We start from the raw sequence: 19,996 nt of genomic DNA on the forward strand, positions 1-19,996 counted from the left end.
GTCTTTGTATGTGAACTGCTCTCTTCAATACACATCACAGGTTTTCAACTGGGTTCAAATATGGAGACTGAGAGGGTCATTGCAAAACTTTGATTTTGTGTCCCTGAAAAGATTTCTGTATGGATTTTGATGTGTATTTGGGGTCATGATCTTGCTGAAAGGTCCACCCATAGCCAAGTTTCAGTGTTCAGGCAGGGGCAGACAGATTTTGGCTCAAATATCCTGGTTTTTAGTGGAATTCTTTATGCTACTGATTTTTACATGAAATCCTTGGTCACTAGCAGCAAAACAGCTTCAATGCATCAATGTTCTACCGCCATATTTGACAGTAAGTTGTTTTCATTGTATGTAGTCTTTTTTTCACCAAATGTGATGATGCTGTGCTTGTCCAAAAAGTTTAATTTTTGCCTTTTCTGACCACATCACACAGTCCCATTTGTACATCCAATGACATTTTGCAAAGTTCAGATGCTGCATTTGTGGCTTGCTCTGTCGTGCAAGTCTTCCTAAAAGCTTGTGGTCATGGAGGTGGTGCCTGACAGTGGAAATCTGAAAACCCTAAGATTCAGCTGAACTGGGCAGTTCTGAAACCGCAATCTTTAGCTTTCTGGTCGCAACTTTCAGCATCCTCCTCACTGCACGTGGGGGCAGTAAGCTCATGTATCCTATTCTTGGCAAATTTTCAACTGTGCTTTTCAAACTCTCTGATTGTGCTTAATGGTAATTTTAGCTGACTTAATTTCGTAATTTGAGCAGGTCCACAGTCTTCTGTCTCATTTGAGTTGACATCTTTAATTTTACCCATGTTGATTAACAAAGAGACTTTATATGTGTTTGACCTCATATTTATATTCCAGGGAAACAGGAAATGTCATAGACAGAGTTTCCTGAGACTAGCAGCAATATAAAGAAAGATTGCTTTTCCCAAAGATGCAAACTTCTTTGGTTTTATTTCAAACATTAAAGGGTGCCAATATTTTTGCCCCATAATTTTTTTTAAAAGAATACACTTTCCTTAAAATAAAACAGTGCTCTTGTAGGACTGATTTCTAATAGATAAATATTAAGCAATTTCTGCAATATTTTTGAGGAACATTTAATTAAATGCGTTGTTTATTTTATATGATTGTTTTTGACTAGTTCCTTGAGTGGTGCCAATAATTCTGAAGTTGACTTTGTTTATTGTGAGCAGAATGTTTAGGTGACAAAAATAACAGCAACAATTAACAATTATAATCATTTTAATAATATAGTAATTAAATCTTAACCAACGATCACATAGATGATTTTTTATTGTTGTTAGATGTGAATGTTGCTATTATTATTGTTAGTAGTAGTTATCACATTTTAAACCGCATTTTATTTCAGCTTAGATCTAAGCTTTTTCTTTACGAATGAGCTCTCTCTCTCTGGGCTCACTCTGTTGCTTGTGATGCAGGAATTTTACATGGCAGTATCTGAAGATGCCAGACGTATTCCTGCACTTAAAGAGCAGCTTCCTGAGCTGGAGAAGGTCCTCAAACACCAGTGAGGTCTTTTTCTTCAATTTTATTCATATTGATTTTTGATTAAGCATGGTAACTCAAAGCTAATGCACCACTTTAGTACCCTCCATTTCTAAGGCTGAACACATTTGCCTTTATTTTCAGCTCTGAAGATGGGAAACCTTCTCAGAAAAAGGTGAGAGAAAATAGTTGAAATAATGGAGCAATCTTTTATTGCACATGCTGCTCTTCCTGCAGCTGTTTTCTCTTATACTCTCTTCTTTTAGCATAAAGTGCTGCTCCGCCAGTTCAGCATGGGAGATGAGAAACTGCAGAAACGACAGCCAATCAAGAGCACAGATGAGAGTGAGGATTTTTGACTGACACTTTTCTGTGTTTTACATGTATGGCAGGGCCAATAGTTTTGAAAGGATAGCTTAATGTTGCATTAGACTACACCATGAAATCACTTTACTTCACAGGCACAATACACATGAATAAACATCATTATTTTATAATGTAAATGTACCAGATTTAGCCAGATGGCTAATTTTCATCTGCAGTTCATGGGCAGGTTGATATTAATGTTAAAATAAACAGTGTTTCTCAAGGAGGCAAAAAACTAAAATCAAGGCAAGAAACACATTAACCTGAACCCAAAAAACAGAAACACACAAAAGACACAAAATAAACAGACAACCACTGTGCAAAGACACAAAACGCAATTAGCAGTTTTTAAATTGTTTTGAAAATAGGCCAATGGTTGTCAAACGTCTTAAGTCAGAAGGAAGACAGTTCCAATCATGTGCAGAAAGAAAATCTAAACTAACCAAAAACTGGTTGTTCTTTAGTAAACACCAGAGTTCTATATAGAACCATGAACACTCATAACCATTTACACGCTTAAAGGGTTCTTTGCATGGTGAAATTGTTCTTGATGGAGAATGTATTATAAATGGTTCTATATAGAACTTTCTTGAAAATGGTTCTATATAGCACCAAAAAGGGTTCTTCTATTGTTACAAGCTTGACATACAATGACCTCTTGTATTGCCTCTTGTCTCCAAGCACTAAGGAGGCCACTGACTCCTCATCAACCTACTGCACAGTCAGAACATTACGGCATTTTTTTCCTGTTTATTGCACTGAAAAGCATCACTGTTTTGTACCTGTAGTCTTGTTTAAGGTGTACTGCAGTGACCACACCTACACTACCATACGAGTGCCTGTGTCTGCCTCTGTCAGAGAGGTCCTGTCCGCTGTAGCTGATAAACTGGGCTCACGAGATGACCTCCTACTGGTGCACCTTAGCTCAGCAGGAGGTGAGAGCACACACACACACACACACACACACACAAACACAGTGTGCTCATTTTGCTCTTAATCTCATTAAGTCTTTAAGGATTAACATTGTGCTGATGCATTAACGAGGTGTTATATTTAAACTTGCATATATCAACTTCAAATTCTGTATTGAATCAGAGAAGCAGAGCTTACAGACAATATGTCATACGTATGTACAGTGTGTCATATTTCCCTGTGAAATCCCAAGACAGATCAACACTACATCTGCGGAGTCAGCTGTATTACCTGCCCATCAGATTAGTATATTCAGATGGAAGTTCATCTGGCATTTTTTGAACACTTTTTTTGTCATTAGTGGCCAATCAGAGGATTAAATACACCATCCAGCAGATCCAATCAAAGCAGGGATTTAGCTTTAGATATTCTCCCGTTTCAAAATATGACTACTGACGTAGTATTAACTTGTTCCAGCTTATTAGCAGGTTCAGCACAACTTCTGAAAGACTCAAAACGTTTCACTTCAGGCTTTTAAAAAAACAAGCTTTTCTTCAAGATGAGTGATGAAGACTATAAATACTTTTATAGGGCAGCACAGAGGAGGCTGGAGACACTTAAGAAATGTCAAGAGTATGATGTGGCTCTGTACAGCTAGATAACAATACATACATCACCAGAAAGAGCTTAAACAAAAAACACCTAAGCTGAGAAAAATGGTTGCAGGCCTGCACATATAGGTAGTAGAGACTTCAAGTGACTTTTATAAGTTCATACAGCGTTTAATCGTTTTAATTATCCTTTTACATGGTTTGGTTCTGCAATGTATTTGTTGTTTTTTGCAGCAAAAATGTTTCTGGTTTTGTATTTTTTTACTATTTTTGTCAACATTTGAATATTTTTGTTCAAAAACTGTTATTACTGAAAAGTTGAGTTTGTACTGAATCAGATGATATAAAAGACAGTGTATGGTGTCACTAGTTAACTGTTTAAAATAACAGGATATGTCCAGGCGCCCACTTCTGGGTGTAGTCCTTGAGGGGTTAAATGAGTGTTAATTCATCTCCCTTGAGCAGAAAAATGTCTCATTTAAAAGTGGTGAGCACGTTGATATTACAATCTAATTCATTTTATGTGCTGGATGTGTTAACGACCTCAGAGCGTGTGACCTCTGGCTGCCTGCCACATGAATACTTTATTCTCAGCAGCGTATCACTGTTGCTGTGCCATATAAAATTCTGCGCACCGCTGTGGCTGCTGGAGTTCCATTCCCTCTGGCAGTGCATCAGTCTGCCTCAGCATGGCCTGATGCTGACCTTCATAACAACACCGCATATGGACAAGCGCAGTGCTTACTATGGTGTGATCACAGACATGTGTCTGTGTTTGGATATAATGTGGCAACAGCTCCTTTTTAACCATAGAGTTACCATAAAGTCCCACATAGTATTCAGACTTGGATGCCAGTATGTGGCCCATTTGTAGGGTCAGCACTTGGTTGCTATGCAGATATATTGCAGCATATCTGTCACATTTACAAGTTTGTGATGATGAAGAGTAGAGTGAAGGCTCAGGGTTATTACAGAACAAGCACACACACTGTTATGACAACCAGACGGGGTAATGCACACTCCTTGACCCTGCTTCAGGGCAAAGCTGAGGATAGAGTTTGTGGGTATAATAATAACAATAATAATAATAATAATGCACTAATATTAGGAGTCAAAACATTACCAGAGAATTTGTGGCATCTGGCATAGATAAAGATGGAACTTGTCACTGACTACATTTAGAGCTACATGAAAATGTGATGATTTTTTTTTTTTATGTCTGAATTTGTTTTTCTTAAGTAATGTATTAGTGGCAAATTGTTATGGGGTGAACTTGCCTTGACTATAAATACACCACACTTCAGCCATCATTTTAAAAAAATTACATGAGCAAAGCAATATTTTGCAAACTGGCTTTGTGTCTTCAAAGAAAAAAGTTTGTATTACCTGCCAGAAAGCTTCCTCAAGGCACACAGAATAATATCTGTATTCTTTTTTCAGATAAAACAGTGCTGAAGCCCAGTGAAGTGTCCATCTTCTCCTCTCTCAGTATAAATGGCCGTCTGTTTGCCTGCTCAAGGGAACAGCTTGACTCTTTGGTACAGCATGATCAGGAGTACACACACACACCAACACAATGTTTTGCACTGAAATAATTGTGTACATCAGTGATCATCGATTTCGGTCCTGAAGGAGCCAGAGTCCAGCTCAGCTTGATGAATTCCATGCTCAAACACACCGACTAAACCTGGTAATCAAGTGCTGAGTTGAGTCAGGTGTCATGAGGGAAATCGCCATATTATGCCGGACGTCATTCTTCCAGGACCAGAATTGATGACCCCTGGTGTACATAAATCTGAACAAGCATGACCTCATGTACATGCTAGCACATGCCTTGTAAAACCTACAACAAAGCAATATGTTTTAACCTCATTAATGCTCTTGTACAATATATTTGTATTAGTGCTGGCATATCGTTGCCTTCCTAATTTCTATTGGTCCAGTGGTCAGGAATCAGGATGCAACGTTATGGAACTAATGTCGTTATCTGATATTTTTATGTATGTATCAGCCAACACAGCTTCCAAAACCAATACATAAACATCTACCTGGACTAAAATTACAGAAAAAATATTACATTTGTTTGTAGAGGCTTACAAATGCAATGAAATGAATAAAATACAGACATTTTTTCTGAAGTACAATAAACGTGTCATTAAATATTGGTTTGAAATATCAGTCAAATGTAAACGTCTGTCCAGTGTCTACTTCTTTAATTTTTTAAGCAAATATCCACGGATGCTTTCAGTATCATTGTGCAAACCTAGTCATGAATTAATCACATTAATTAATTAATCTATGGTTTTCATTATTGATGTTTTAAACTGAAGATGATGAGTCGGTATAATTGATAGTTTGTACGTGCTGACTGATTGTAGTTGACTGTGTTTGTAGATTCTGATTGGTTGTGGTTGACTGTGTTCATAGATTCTGATTGGTTGTAATTGACTGTGTTTGTATATTCTGATTGGTTGTAGTTGACTGTGTTTGTATATTCTGATTGGTTGTAGTTGACTGTGTTTATAGATTCTGATTGATTGTAGTTGACTATATTTGTAGATTCTGACTGATTCTTGTTCACTGTATTTGTAGACTCCACTGCCAGAGCAGGAAGGGCCATCAGTTGGGTCCATGTCCAGCTTTGAGTTAATGAGCTCCAAAGACCTGGCCTACCAGATGACTCTGTATGATTGGGAGCTCTTCAACTGTGTCCATGAGGTAGATGCAAAAACGAACACATCACAAAGCACTTATACATGCAAAACATTTGCCTTGTTTGATGTCTGTAGTCTGTACATTTGGAGGTAGAACTTAGTAGAACTTCCCTGTCCTCTGCTTCAGCACGAGTTGATCTACCACACGTTTGGACGGCATCACTTTAAGAAGACGACAGCCAATCTGGATCTTTTCCTCCGGCGCTTTAACGAGATCCAGTTCTGGGTGGTGACAGAGGTGTGCCTCTGCTCGGCCCTCAGCAAACGCGTCCAGCTGCTGAAGAAATTCATCAAGATTGCTGCACAGTGAGATTCAATCTCTTCCTCATATTTACTGTCAGCTTTTCATTAAGAACACACAAACCCCTCCTCATTCTATAGAGTTAGAAAGACACAGGAGTCCACTCAATCTAATAATGAACAGTCACACATTTATAGCACACTGACCATGTGTATGAATTAGTATTACTATATAACACTACATAATACTGTATTAATTCTGTAGCATAAGATTGAAATGTATGCTACTGTTAATGATTTTGTCTCAGATAAATGACTTGTGTTTATGGGTGCATAGAGTCATATGCAAAAGTTTGAGCACCATGGCCAAATTACATATTTTGTTGATTTTAAGCCTTTAAATGGCCATTTTTTTAGTGTGCTGCAAAAGTTTTAACTTCTTTTCATGTCAAAAATCAACTATATAATGTGGCCAGGAGTGCCCAAACCTTTGCATACAACTGTATGTGCTGTGTAATAGTGTATCTGCATGTTTTGAAATAATGTGTGTGATTTTCTCTCTCTCAGTTGTAAAGAGTTTAGGAATCTGAACTCGTTCTTTGCCGTTATTATGGGATTAGGTAATCCAGCGGTCAGTCGACTCAGTCAGACATGGGAGGTGAGATTTCACCTTACATACGCATGCGTGTAACGGGGTCAGATCTGACTCACTCAATAATGTGAATTCTCAATACTATTGTCTCTTATTTTGACAAGTTTAGAAAATTATCTATTAAACCTAAAACTATTAGATTTTTATTATCTGCTTGTGTCACAAACTACCTTTTTGAGCTAGAAAACACTTTTTCTAGTGTGTTTTCTAGCTTCTTTTACATAGTGATAGAAAAAAAGAAAACATGCAGAAAGCTCCCCATTCTGATCCATTTCAGTATGCTGAACAGACACATGCAAATGTCCCAGGTACTATGGAAACAGATTTTAGTTAGTTAAAGGAGACACTGCTGAAGCCACTGAATGTGTTGCTGATGATATGTTGGTGAATAAGTTGAATACTGTAGCCACGCGCTACTGATTAAATCTGTCACTGAGTAGTTACACTCTTATTTCTGCATATGAGACAAACTTATCACACAGACTCACACATTCACATACATACTCAGGGTGAAGGGCAGATACTATAGGCTAACATTTCATCCTTGCTTCTTGCAGAAACTGCCCAGCAAGTTCAAGAAGTTTTATGGGGAGTTTGAAAACTTAATGGTAAGTTGATGCCTCACCAAACTTTAAAAAAATAATTTCCTATCAACATACGGTAATAGTAGTCATTATTTATGTATTACAACAGCACCACATATTTCATCAGCCTTTTTTTTGCCATTCTCTCATTCTGTCTTTTTTATCTCTCAGGATCCTTCTAGAAACCACAGAGCATACCGCCTCACTGTGGCTAAGCTGGACCCTCCCATCATCCCTTTCATGCCTTTACTCATTAAAGGTATGAGCAGTAGAGCTATAGTTACCTTAGAAGTGTATTGTTATTTAGTTTTGCATTCAGTTTACATTACATTGTTATTTATGTATAATTACATAATCAATTACATAATTAATTATACAATTACATTTGTATTCTGTAATGTGCAACTTTGAGTTTTGATATAAAAAATGACAAATACATGTTAACAATACCAAAACAAAACTGACTTTTCATCCCATTTAATTGTATTGAAATATCTCCCCTTCTACTTAAGCATAAATGTCATATTGACTGAAAGTTTAGATGATGGGATTGTGAGAGTGTTGATAAGATTAGAAACAAGGGATATAAAGTTAAGATGAACGCTATACATGTAGTTGGTTAATTTACACATATCTAATGCCTGATATCTGTTTTCTGTTAGATATGACTTTTACTCATGAAGGCAACAAGACATTCGTCGACAGTTTGGTCAACTTTGAGAAAATGGTAAGTCTTCTGTTAATTTTGGGTCAGTTTCTGAGAACAGTTTAATGGTTATTAGTGTGTTATTGCAATTTCATGAATGTTTGAATGCATTTCAGCGAATGATTGCCAACACAGTCCGAATAATGAGATACTGCAGAAGCCAGCCTTTCAGTAAGTCTGCAATGTATAATACATTCCTACTTCCCTCTAACTCAGCACTGAGTTTTCTGTGTAGTATGTTAAATATAGCACATGACAAACTGAATAAGGTGACCACTGTGTTTTCTGTTTACAGATGATGCTGTTTGTAATTTAGACTGGCGGTTTATTCGGTTCATATTGTGGCTGGAAAATAATTGTTTTGAAAATAAAAAAAAAGTTTTTAATTTGAAATCAACTCTTTCCACCAGTAGGTTTCTTAAAGAGTATCATGACTTCATGTTTTAATAAGTGGACATAATGTCAAGCTTTAATTTCCTTTACTGTGCTACTCATTATCACACAAGGTCATTCTGACCTCCTTAACAAGTTGATATAAGAAAGTGTTGTGCCACTACATTGTGACGCCAGTATGAACTGAACCCTCTCTCTCTCTGTCTCTCTGTCTCTCGCTCTCTCTCTCTCTCTCTCTCGCTCTCTGTCTCTCTCTCTCTCTCTCTCTCTCTCTCTTTCTCTCTCTACGTCTCGCTCTTTCTCGCTTCTTCTCTCATTTAAAGACCATGAAGCTCCTCAGGCCACTAAGAACCACCAGGATGTTCGAAACTATGTTCGTCAGTTTAGTGTGATTGACAACCAGCGCACCCTGTCACAGCTTTCTCACAAACTGGAGCCCCGGCGGACCTGAGCGCCGCTCCACTGAAGAACTACAGTATTCATGCTGCTTCACTACTGCCAATGAATAAGCTAGTTGCACATATGGCAAGCATTCAGCGCTCTTCTTCCCATCTTCAGTGGGGACACTGGAATTGTTTATGCTGTTGCCAAAATACAGCTCTATTGTATTTTGAACGATTGAAGGATTCACAACAGAAGACAATCTTTTCCAGGTTTTTTGTACCTCTTTGTGCTGCACTTGGTATATTTTTCTGACATGCTGAGATGTTGCCTCATAATTCCAGGTTTTGTTTTTGGATCCAAATGAACGATTAATCTGGTGATGGAAGCCTCTTACATCTGTTGGGATGTCTGTTGAGAGAATTTTTTAACATTCAGAGGTTTTAAGGAGAAATCAGAGAATTACTCTTCTGCCTGAGAGGTTGCAAAGCAGCTTCTCCGCAGATGTTCTTGTTCATTTGTCGAGAACATTTTACAAGGCTTATCATGTTATTATTATAATTTTTATTTTGTACATGATATTCTGTTTTTGAATAATTGGGGTTTGTGGGTGTTTTGCATCTGGTGTAATAGTAAGTATTAATTTATTTGCACCTAAGCATGAAATGGATTAAACACTTCAGAGATCCCAAGCACATTTTAGAAGCCTGTGGGTGAGCTGTGTGCAGTTCTCTACTGATGTATGTATAGTGCAGTCTGTAAGTAATTGTACAGTGATGAAGTTTTTGTTGTTTTGGCTCTCTACACCAGCATACTGGATTTTTTGAAATGAAACAGTGGCTGTGATGTTGAAGTCATAGAAACACAGCTTTAATTAGAGGATAGGTACAGACATATCAGAGGGAGGAGTTACAGCTGTTTTAAATACTATCCTTTCATTTTCAACGACCAAAAGGAATAGGCAGTTCAGTTCTTTGGTCAGATGTGTCTTGCATTGTTAGGTAATGCCAAAGAGAGCTAACAGGGGCTTGAATGTTTAGTATTCTTGGATGGAATATGGCAAAATGAATGAAAAAAATGGCAGCATTACAGGCCTCACAGCATCATCAGGGAAATTCACATAATTTGGTAATGGTGATAATAAGTGGGTCACTGATCTCTGGTTGCCATTTACTGCAAGCAGCTTGCAACCAAACACTACATGTGACAAATTCAGTATGTTTATTCGCCCAATTATTTATAAAAAGCTGTGATTTCTAAATGTTTCATGATCCAGTGTGAACAAAAATACTTTCAAATTAAGCTTTCGTTCTGTATGTCTTCAGGCTTTCTATGATTTCAGATCCAGGTGCTGGAGTGCAGAACCAAAACAACAACAAAAAAATCCCTGTCCAGTTCCTGCCAGACTAAACATGTGTGTTCTGTAAATAATTTAGCCCTATTAAAAGGAGGCCTATTTGATGACATGTACTAGTCTCTGAGACTTTTATTTACATTTCTGTGCTGTGTGGTTAAATGTCTTAGTTTTGCTGACTCATTTGATAGCATATCTAAATCTCCTGTTGCCAGGACATTCATTAGTGACATTAGTGTCCTGAGCAACAGAAGGTCATGTCGTTTCCGTCCGCGGCGTGGCGCTGCTGTCACATACATAACTGGGCGTGTGGGAGGACTCTCCGCTGTTACTGGATGTTTGGCGGTGGAGGTATGGGAGAAGTTACAGGACAACACGTGAATTCTCAGCGGAAAGCCGACTTTTCCTACAGCAACTAGAGTTCAGCTTCAACCTTGAGAGCGCTGCCAGATAAAGCGCGAGGAAAACAACAACTGGTATGTAGCTGTTTGGTCGTCGTATTGTAGTTAGACATGTTTTTATGTTCATTAATATTGCGTAATGAATCGGTTCAGGATGTGACACTGGTCTCATTATGCCGCTCGGTGAGCTGTCTGGACTTGTAGTAAAGCGGCCATGTGCTGTGGACTGGCATTAACTCCGTGAGTGAGAGAGCGGCGGCCTTGTCTGTGGGATGTAGGCTGTGATTAGGAATCTTTACGGCTTGTTTTCGCCGGTTACTGCTTCACACTCGAGTCTATGCAATAGGCCTGGACGCCGGTATCCAGCCTGTAACCCTGGTAGCTACAACTGCTCACTATTACTCGAACTTGAGGGGAAAACGTCCAGAGACGTATAATAGGCATAACACGTACCGGCTTTTCCCATTTATACATGTAGAATTCGCTCAGTGTGCTGTTCCAGTAGGCCTTCACTCCATACCTGCACTAGCATTGTTTTTTTTCAGCTCACTGGATCCTGAATGATGTTGGGAATCGGTGGGCCGCTGTTGTGCCTGTCTGTCTTCAGGTCTGAATGAGTCCTATTTCAGACACGGTTTAGGCTGGTCTGTGTGGAAGGTGTTTGGGAGACTGTGAGCGTCACTCTGATTTTCAGTGATCGAGTATTGTTGCCTGTAGGCTAGTATGCACAGTGTCCTTTGCGCACGTTGTAAATGCTTTGTAAAGAGGAGAATGAGAACCATCTAACCGGTTCCGGAGCTTTTACTTTCCTTTTTAATTCCAGTCATGTGACTGTGCCTGCCATCTCTCCGTTCCTGTTGATGGTGCAAATAAGGCAAAAAACCCCTCAAACCCACTGTAAACATGAGGTAATTCTGGAGAAACGAGTTCATAAGCATATGAGGTCAGTGAGTTACATTAAACCGATGCCGATCTCACACAACTTGTATAGTGGTATTATTTAGCACAAGCTCTTTTGTAGAGGTGGGCGACATAGATACGTTCACGATACGTGAAGTAGTTTTCACGATACATGATATGTCAGTGTATACATATATATATATATATATATATATATATATATATATATATATATATATATATATATATATGTTAGATCAAGAATTATTAATAACTCATTAACTCAAAAACTATGAATACAATGATTTTTAAACATTTCACATCCTGCGCTTCACTAAATCCAATTAAACAGATTGTGCAGTGTTTTTGGGAAGTGTTTTTGAGTACTGACGATTTCCACGATACGCTCAGAAAAGCTTATTGTGGCATATTGCGACATGATTATCACAATAACGATACATATCGTCCTATTGCCCAAGTTCTCGTGCATGTATGAAGGTCTGTCTCTGATCTGACATGGCATTCCAAGCCTTATTATCGGTTATTATCTTGTGTATTCACTGTGATACGAGTGAGCAGCAGTTGTGGAAGGCCTGATCTCCCCCCTCTGTCTGTGTGTGTGTGTGGAGTGGCCGCAGCGCGCGCTAAATATAGCGCTGAGAGCGCGCAGCGGCGCCCCTCTGAGCGAGAATGGAGCGGAGCGCAGGTAGCGCCTCTAAAAGCCTTAATTACACTGCAGCACACGGGAAAAGTCATGAACACTCCGAGAACAACCATTTACTGTAATGCACGGATTAGTGCCCGCTCTTTCTCTCCTCTCTCTCTCTGTCCTCTACCCCTCTGTCTCTCTGCGTCTTTTAACAAGATGCATTTAGATTTTGTAAGCCACGCAAACAAAGGGATGTGGGTTTTTTATTGTTTGGAGGGTAATTTGATGGCACAAGCCTTGATAGAGATTTCCACATCCACCACTATCCTCATTATATGCTATATTGTGATATATCATTATCACATTGAGACTGCTAATCTTGCCCAGCAAGAAGAATGCTGTATGTTATCATTAAATGAGATTAGATCTGGATTAGGTGCACTTCTCTAGTCTAAGGCCACTGAAAAGGCCTCATACCTTTCATGTTCTTGATATACCAGCTTTATACTTATGAGTTGAAGGAAATTGCAACACCGTGAGTCAGCTCTGGATATGGTGTAGCCTGCAGATTTAATTTCACCCACAGCAGACTTTATTCAATGGCATCTAGTATGATGGGCAAGTAGCAAAATGCACATGAAAATTGTGAAACCTGATTTGTTTTTGCAAGTAAATCTGATCTGGAGTAGGTGTAAATGTTCTAGAATATTTTGTACTGGTCCCAGTGGTCACTGATGGTCCATGCCTGTAGAGGTGAATGTGTAAGAAGGGGCTGAATGCCAGGGATGCCTCAGGCTTAACGCAGGACCTGCATGCTGCACATGAGTGCGTCTGATTCACACACTCAGGTTAGTGGGAGGTATGAAGAATGTGCTGTGCTATATAGATGAAGAATGTCATGTGCATTCATAGATACCCACCCACATAAAGAGATGCTGTCACAATCATTACATTTTAGCTGATAACTAATTACCATATAAATAATAGCAATTAAGAGTTTATCTTTTTGTTCATTGTAGGCAACTATTAAAGTACAAACCTAAGGTGCCCAAATTAGCTGATTAACTGCGTTCTGGTTATCAATAATTAGTAGTTCCCAACTCACCACTGCCTTCTGAAGGTGTTACAGCTTCAGTCAGAGGTTAGAACTGCTTTCATAACACCCGTAACATGTCTCAGTGCATGTGTTTTCTTTTATTAAAAGGCTGAAGTGGCTAAACTAGTGGGTTAGCAATCTTGCATCCTAACTGTCGATACTAGTAGCTCCCTAGTAGCTTTTACCTTTTTTTTTTTGCTTAAATGAAAAAGCAGTTACCCTTTGCATTGTGTTAAACGTCCATGATGGTCAGAGAAATGGTCCAAAATTACTTGGAAAAAATCACGTTCCAATAATTTTTATTACAAGAAACGAATGTTTTCATAAAGTTACCAAAGTTCTGTTCTAACATCAATGATGCATTTGAGCTTGAAAATTGATGCCATTTTATCAGCTCCACCTACCATATAGGTGCATTTTGTAGTTCTACAGTTACAGATCTCTTTCATTGCATAGTTGTTAGCCCCCTTTCACCCTGTTCTTTAATGGTCAGGACCCCACAGGACTATCACAGAGCAGGTATTACTTGGGTGGTGGATAATTCTCAGCACTGCAGTGACACTGACGTGGTGGTGTGTTAGTGTGTGTTGTGCTGGTGTGAGTGGATTAGACACAGCAGTGCTGCTGGAGTTTTTGAACACCTCAGTGTCACTGCTGGACTGAGAATAGTCCACCAACTAAATATATCCTGCCAACAGCGTCCTGTGGGTAGCATCCTGTGACCACTGATGAAGGTCTAGAGGATGACCAACATTCTCAACAACACAGCAGCACATGAGCTACTGTCTGTGAACTTCTTGTAGAACTACAAAGTGCTCCAATATGGTAAGTGGAGACAAGTAAATGGACAGTGAGTGTAGACACAAGGAGATGTAATTAGTAAAGTGGCCAGTCACTGTACATAATATTAGTATTATTCAGTATCACTGCTGCCCTCTGAATGTGTGATGACATCAATCAGAAGTCATAACTTTTGTTATTTTCTTACACTCATGCAAGGACTTGGAACTAGAGGAGCGTAAATGACAGTTTCAGTAAAAAATAGTTGTACATATCAAAGCTGAGTAAGGTTGAATGTAGATTGAATGTTAAGGATAAATGACAATAAACACAGACAAGCCAAAGTATGTCTGAAATGTGTTTTTTCTCTAATTTAAAATGCTTCCCGACCCCTACATGAGGTGTTTCAATAAATGTGTTTTCTGTGTTTTTTACATATATACATGGTTTTTCCTCAACCCATCTGATGGAAAGGCATCCAGTACACATTCTGTTTGTTGTGATGTAAGCATGTGATTGTGAAAGCTAACAAGTGTGGAATATAATTGCAGTCGGCTTAAATAATTGCAATTATGTAATGATTATGACAAGTCGAGCTGACATGCAGTTTTGTGCGCATTCTGTTCACATTTGCAATCGCATGCTCACCTACACATGCTGTCACTTTTATAGACACTTACATAGTCTTGCACTCACTTAGGCATGCAAACACACCCCTCCCCCTTGCGCACACACGTCCCATGCTGTGGAGACAGCCAATGACACCAGAGACAAAGCTGTTACCCTGGGTGCACGCTGAGCTCAGGACTGCCTGTAACTCTAGCTGTGGATGTTTGTGTGTGTGTGTGTGTCTGTGTGTGTGTGTGAGAGGGTGAGTATGTATCTCTGTGTCATTCTATGAGTGTGTCCATTCTGTCAGACTTAAATAGTAGACACATTGTAGAGGCGAGCTCAGAGCTCATATCTGGACGTTATAGCGTACAGGAACTCTCTCAGCTTCATCTCTGATTCTCTCTTTTTCTCTCCCCTCTATTTTCTGTGGCTGTAGAGCGGAGCGGAGTGTTTTAAAAAGTGTCATTATGCCATGGCGTCTCTGGGCGCCTCCTTCGTTCAAATCAAATTCGATGACATCCACTTCCACGAGAACTGCGGCGGCGGCAGCTACGGCAGTGTGTACCGCGCCCGCTGGATCTCGCAGGACAAAGAGGTGGCAGTGAAAAAGCTGCTGAAGATTGAGAAAGAGGTGGGAGACATAATTGCCTGAGCTTTTCATATACGCGTTTTAATTGTCAGTGTGATAATCATTTTAATTGCCTCTCTGCATGTAGCGCCTGGTGCTGACTTTTGTACCCACCAGTCTCGATTATGCTTCCCCCCTGCTCTGAAGAGGGTGTGTGTGGCGCTGAGTGTTTCATTCGTGATCATAGAAATTCATGCACTGTGTCTTTAAGAGAAAATTAGCACATAATTAAATCATGTTAGTCTCAGGTGAGCACTGTGTTTGGCTCTAAATTACTTTGAAGTGATGGATTTGTCATTTTGCCATGTAGTTTTTTATATTCTATAATTTTAGCTCAGAAGTTAGGCTATAGCTTGTTTTTCATGTTATTGTGTTCCAGTTTATGCGTTTCAAAAAGTCTCAGAAAGTATGGATTATGCAAGGGAACTTTGATATTAAGGTGTATTAAAGTGTAAGTGAACTTTGTAGTTACTTTGTCAGCTACCTTTTAAACAACATCCTGTAATATTTAAGCTAATGCTCTCTCAAAAATGTTTTCATTGCAAAAAATGGTAAAATCATGCCTAATATATATTCTGTCTGCTAAACTGGCCTAGTACAAGTAGCATGTTAGCTTGTTAGATCATGTTTTATAACATTTTATAGCTCAAGCTTTTGCTAGAAAATTGAAAAAAAAAGGTAACACTTTATTTGGAGTGGTCCTTTGTAGATGTAGCAACAACATATCAGTAAAAGTAGCAGTAGTGAACCATCTGAATACATTGAAGTAAATATCTTGAAGGTGTTCTGTTGATATATTACTTACTGATACGTTAAGTAGATGTGTTGTTAATGTGTTACTTCCATTATGCAAAGCCTAACCTTACCCAAAACCTAACTATAACCCTGGCCCTGATCCTAACCCTAACCTTAACCTTACCCAAAACCTAACTATAACCCTGGCCCTGATCCTAACCTTAACCTTAACCCAAAACCTAATCCTAAGTCCGTTTGAGTGTTTGTTTCATCTAAAAAATATCTTTCTATGCAAATTGTTTGGGATACTTGAAACTCTGACTTGAAATAATTCTGCTTTGATTTTTGTCATAATCTGTTTAGTGCTTTTGCCATTATTTGCTGCTCCTGTTCCACAGGCAGAGATCTTGAGTGTCCTCAGTCATCGCAACATCATCCAGTTTTATGGCGCAATTCTCGAGGCTCCAAACTATGGAATTGTCACAGGTTTGTTTTAAACAATGCTTCCGCCTTTTAGTCATTTTGTCATCAGTCAAATGATTGGTTTACTCTCACTATCTTTGTTTCTTTGTTGAAGCTTTATTTGCTTCAGGTTAATAACAAACCAGTAAGAGTATATGAATATCTCTGTTTGCTGGTCATCCAAGGAATGGTCACACTAAATCAACATCTGTTAATCAAAGTGTATTTTATCACTTCATCTCTGGGTCATGATGGCGCTGTTGAGTATATATAAAATTATCAAGGCACCAGGGTGGTCATCCGGTCTGGCTTTTTTTAAACTTTATTAAATTTCATGATGACTCATTGTTAGCATTTTTTCAATGAATGGCATATTGCAATAGAGCACACAGAAAACAAATGCAAATGACCTTTGAAATAAAGCTATTGAACAGATTAGGATTGCTTGACTTCACTGCATTTAAATTGATGCTTCCATTATAAAATGCTTGCACGCCACTTTGTCGAAATCTCAAATTAGTAAACCAGATAAGACAGGTCCTTGTTGAGTTTTGCTTCCTTATCACCAGTTCTGACCTTCTAGTCACAGTAAGCCTCCTATTCTTTGGGTTCATTGTACAGTTGTATGCAAAAGTTTGAGCACTCCTGATCAAATTACATGCTGTTTTGATTTTGAAAATAGGTTAACACATCCTCTACAGGGAACAGGTTTAATTATGGCATTTTTCTGCATATGTTAGTGCATAATTTATTTATTTATTTGCAAATATTGGGTAAAAAAACATACAATATAAAACATGGCGTGACGTTTGCACAGGCCACATCAGCAAATAAACAGTAATGGTGCATTAAAATATGCAGAGGTGTGTTCCTTCTAGAGAATGTGTTAACTTATTTTCATATAGAAAATCAGCAAAACGTCATTTGACTGGGACGCCAAATTTTTTGCATATGACTGCACCTGTGGAATTTATCGTGGGATGTACACGTCTCTGTGTTTCATCTAAATTGCCAGTTTGATGTTTTTCACCTTTTTCTGTGAAATTCAGGCACTCTTCTCCACAAGCTGTGCAGAGCTCTATATAAGTAAATAATTTAATTTTGTTGTTTTTTTTCATTTAAAAGACTCACAGGCCAGATTTGGTATGTGGTCAGCTCTACAGTAGAGAGGCTTGAAGAGATGAACTGGCTGTTGTCAGGGAGCTGTCGTCTCTATTTATCAAAGGCAGATCTAATTAACACCAGGTAAAGGAGAGACGTTTACAGCCAACTCGGCTCTCGTATTTCCACTTTCATCAGCAGGGCTATAAATCTCCCCTGTCCCATCATATTTCACTACTGAATGAGCTGAGTACCTGCATTTAATAGACTATACATCTCGTTCTCTCTATTATCTATATGACCCATGACCTCTATGTGATATGACTGTCAGTAACTTTGCTAATTTCAGTCAGCTGAAATGGGAAATTCTGGTGCGGTTAGAAAACCAAAACTGCTCTCATATATTTATGAAGGTGGTCTGTCAGTTACTTCTGCATTACTTAATATATATATGATGCTGTGTTTGTTTAATAACTGAGCCATGAATGCAGTACTCATTAAAAGTCAGAGTAAGCACATAGAGGAGTTCCTAGAAAAAGTTAAGGGAAGTCCTTTAGGAAGTTTGATGAAAGAGAATGTTGTAATGTTGCATAATGTTGGGTGTGTCGTGCAAGTGAATACAAAGTCCAGAGCAGTGAGGAGTGGAATGTTGGAATGTTTATTTTACAGTTATTTCTGCCATGAGCTTTCAATTAGCTAGTATTGTCTTGTGTGATTTGTTGTATTTTTGATGCTTTCCTACATGAAACACAGCTTTGCATATATTGTTTCAGAGTTTTATCAGAGCTGGATTTCTCTTACCTCTTGGAGGTTCAGTCTCTGCTCATATATAACCAGATGATGTATAGCTTGTCCACATGTGTGTGCATGCTTCTATGAAGATTTCTGAGTTTCTGTGTCCTTGTGTGTGGGCGTGAGTGTTTTTATGTATGAAGGACTGTATGAGGGTATTAAGCTGTGTTTGGATTTTGTTCAGGGTATTGTGATAAATAATCTCTGAGTATAATGGACCCTTGACAGGACAGCACATAAGCACAGCCCTCGGAGAATAAAGAGAGAGAGTTTTTACTCTTACAGAGAAGAGAGCTTTACTGATTTATGTTGTGTTTTAACTGTAATTATATATATGATACATATTTACATGACTGGCTGGAGTCCCTTGGTAAACGCAGTGGCCATGTCCCCCATGTCTCCATGGGAAGGGACTGGACAGTAGGGGTCACTCTGTCTCCTTCACAGAGCGATACATTAACTCAGCTGTATAGTTGAATGAAGTTAGTTGATTAGTGTTCTCTTCCACACACAATGAGGCATTTAGCAGTGCAGCAAGACTAAAGATCAGTAATTCTAAAAGATAAATAAATAAAAGAAACTTTAAAGAAGTAGTAAAAACTGCAGTAAAAAGTAACAATTAATACTGGACTGCCACAAAAAGAGGTTCGAAAGTGGTTAAAAGAACACATTGAGAAACATAAAAAAGACTTAAAACCTTTATACATTGTGTTAATATTATCTGTATTTATTTTAAAATTAGTGTTGTCTGAGCAAATAGTCTCTTACCACCCAGATAAATTTAAATATAGTTTTTAAGCATAATTTTTTCATGTGCCTAAAACTTTTGCACAGTATCGTTTATATATAGTACTGTGCAAGTCTGAGGCACCTAAGCACATTATTTAAAACCATTTATCTCAGCAATAAATGTGTTTGTCCTTGTAAAAACGCCATAAAGCCAATAGGATACTTGCAAATTAACATGAATATAGTAAAAAGCAACAAGAATTTGTTGTTTTCAGAAAGGTAGTTGACAAGAACTAGTTTGAAGAACAGAGTTTGGTCCTAATTTTCTCCTAAATATCCCCAGCCATGAATTTGGTAAATTCCATCAGCAGCACACCTGATTTAATATACGGAAGCGTTAATTAACCCAACCGCTAATGGATGATAACTGCAAATAATACTTCAAAGAGAGGTTTGGAAATGGTTATACTAACACATTGGCAGACATAAAGTCACTGTATTGTAGTGATGTTGTTTGTATTTGTTCTAATATTAGTGTTTTTCTGAGCAAATAAAAAATTTAAAATCTAATTTTCTTAGGTCACTAAAACTTTTGCACAGTAAAGTGTATGAGAGAATTCATGGGCACAGATGGAATTCAAAAGCAATGATCACTGCTATAAAGTTAGTTTATGTTGAACAGCAGGGCTCATC

The 19,996-nt window shown here is 38.4% G+C and overlaps 2 protein-coding genes across 9 annotated transcripts in view; both read left to right on the top strand.

Moving 5' to 3' along the window:
• rapgef4a (Rap guanine nucleotide exchange factor 4a) overlaps positions 1 to 10,532 on the top strand; it is a 57,765-nt gene extending 47,233 nt beyond the window's left edge. For all 5 annotated transcript variants that reach the window (XM_036566439.1, XM_036566447.1, XM_036566456.1 and 2 more), the window contains 13 exons: positions 1,439 to 1,527; positions 1,650 to 1,680; positions 1,772 to 1,850; positions 2,660 to 2,806; positions 4,835 to 4,932; positions 5,987 to 6,112; positions 6,236 to 6,414; positions 6,916 to 7,006; positions 7,558 to 7,608; positions 7,756 to 7,843; positions 8,247 to 8,311; positions 8,407 to 8,461; positions 9,007 to 10,532. In XM_036566439.1, coding sequence (XP_036422332.1) covers positions 1,439 to 1,527; positions 1,650 to 1,680; positions 1,772 to 1,850; positions 2,660 to 2,806; positions 4,835 to 4,932; positions 5,987 to 6,112; positions 6,236 to 6,414; positions 6,916 to 7,006; positions 7,558 to 7,608; positions 7,756 to 7,843; positions 8,247 to 8,311; positions 8,407 to 8,461; positions 9,007 to 9,134 — 1,227 coding nt within the window. In that variant the 3' untranslated portion in view covers positions 9,135 to 10,532. The remainder of the gene's footprint in view (positions 1 to 1,438; positions 1,528 to 1,649; positions 1,681 to 1,771; positions 1,851 to 2,659; positions 2,807 to 4,834; positions 4,933 to 5,986; positions 6,113 to 6,235; positions 6,415 to 6,915; positions 7,007 to 7,557; positions 7,609 to 7,755; positions 7,844 to 8,246; positions 8,312 to 8,406; positions 8,462 to 9,006) is intronic.
• A 202-nt stretch (positions 10,533 to 10,734) lies between these two features.
• The window catches only part of zak (sterile alpha motif and leucine zipper containing kinase AZK), a 28,408-nt gene continuing 19,146 nt past the window's right edge, over positions 10,735 to 19,996 (top strand). For 3 of the 4 annotated variants that reach the window (XM_036566506.1, XM_036566485.1, XM_036566514.1), the window contains exons 1-3: positions 15,019 to 15,115; positions 15,293 to 15,487; positions 16,618 to 16,705. In XM_036566506.1, coding sequence (XP_036422399.1) covers positions 15,074 to 15,115; positions 15,293 to 15,487; positions 16,618 to 16,705 — 325 coding nt within the window. In that variant the 5' untranslated portion in view covers positions 15,019 to 15,073. Of the gene's footprint in view, positions 10,895 to 15,018; positions 15,116 to 15,292; positions 15,488 to 16,617; positions 16,706 to 19,996 lie in introns of those variants that run through there. The other variant, XM_036566496.1, reaches the window with a different exon arrangement.

Source organism: Colossoma macropomum, unplaced genomic scaffold (genome assembly GCF_904425465.1).
Source record: "Colossoma macropomum unplaced genomic scaffold, Colossoma_macropomum, whole genome shotgun sequence".
NCBI classification, from domain to species: Eukaryota; Metazoa; Chordata; class Actinopteri; order Characiformes; family Serrasalmidae; genus Colossoma; species Colossoma macropomum.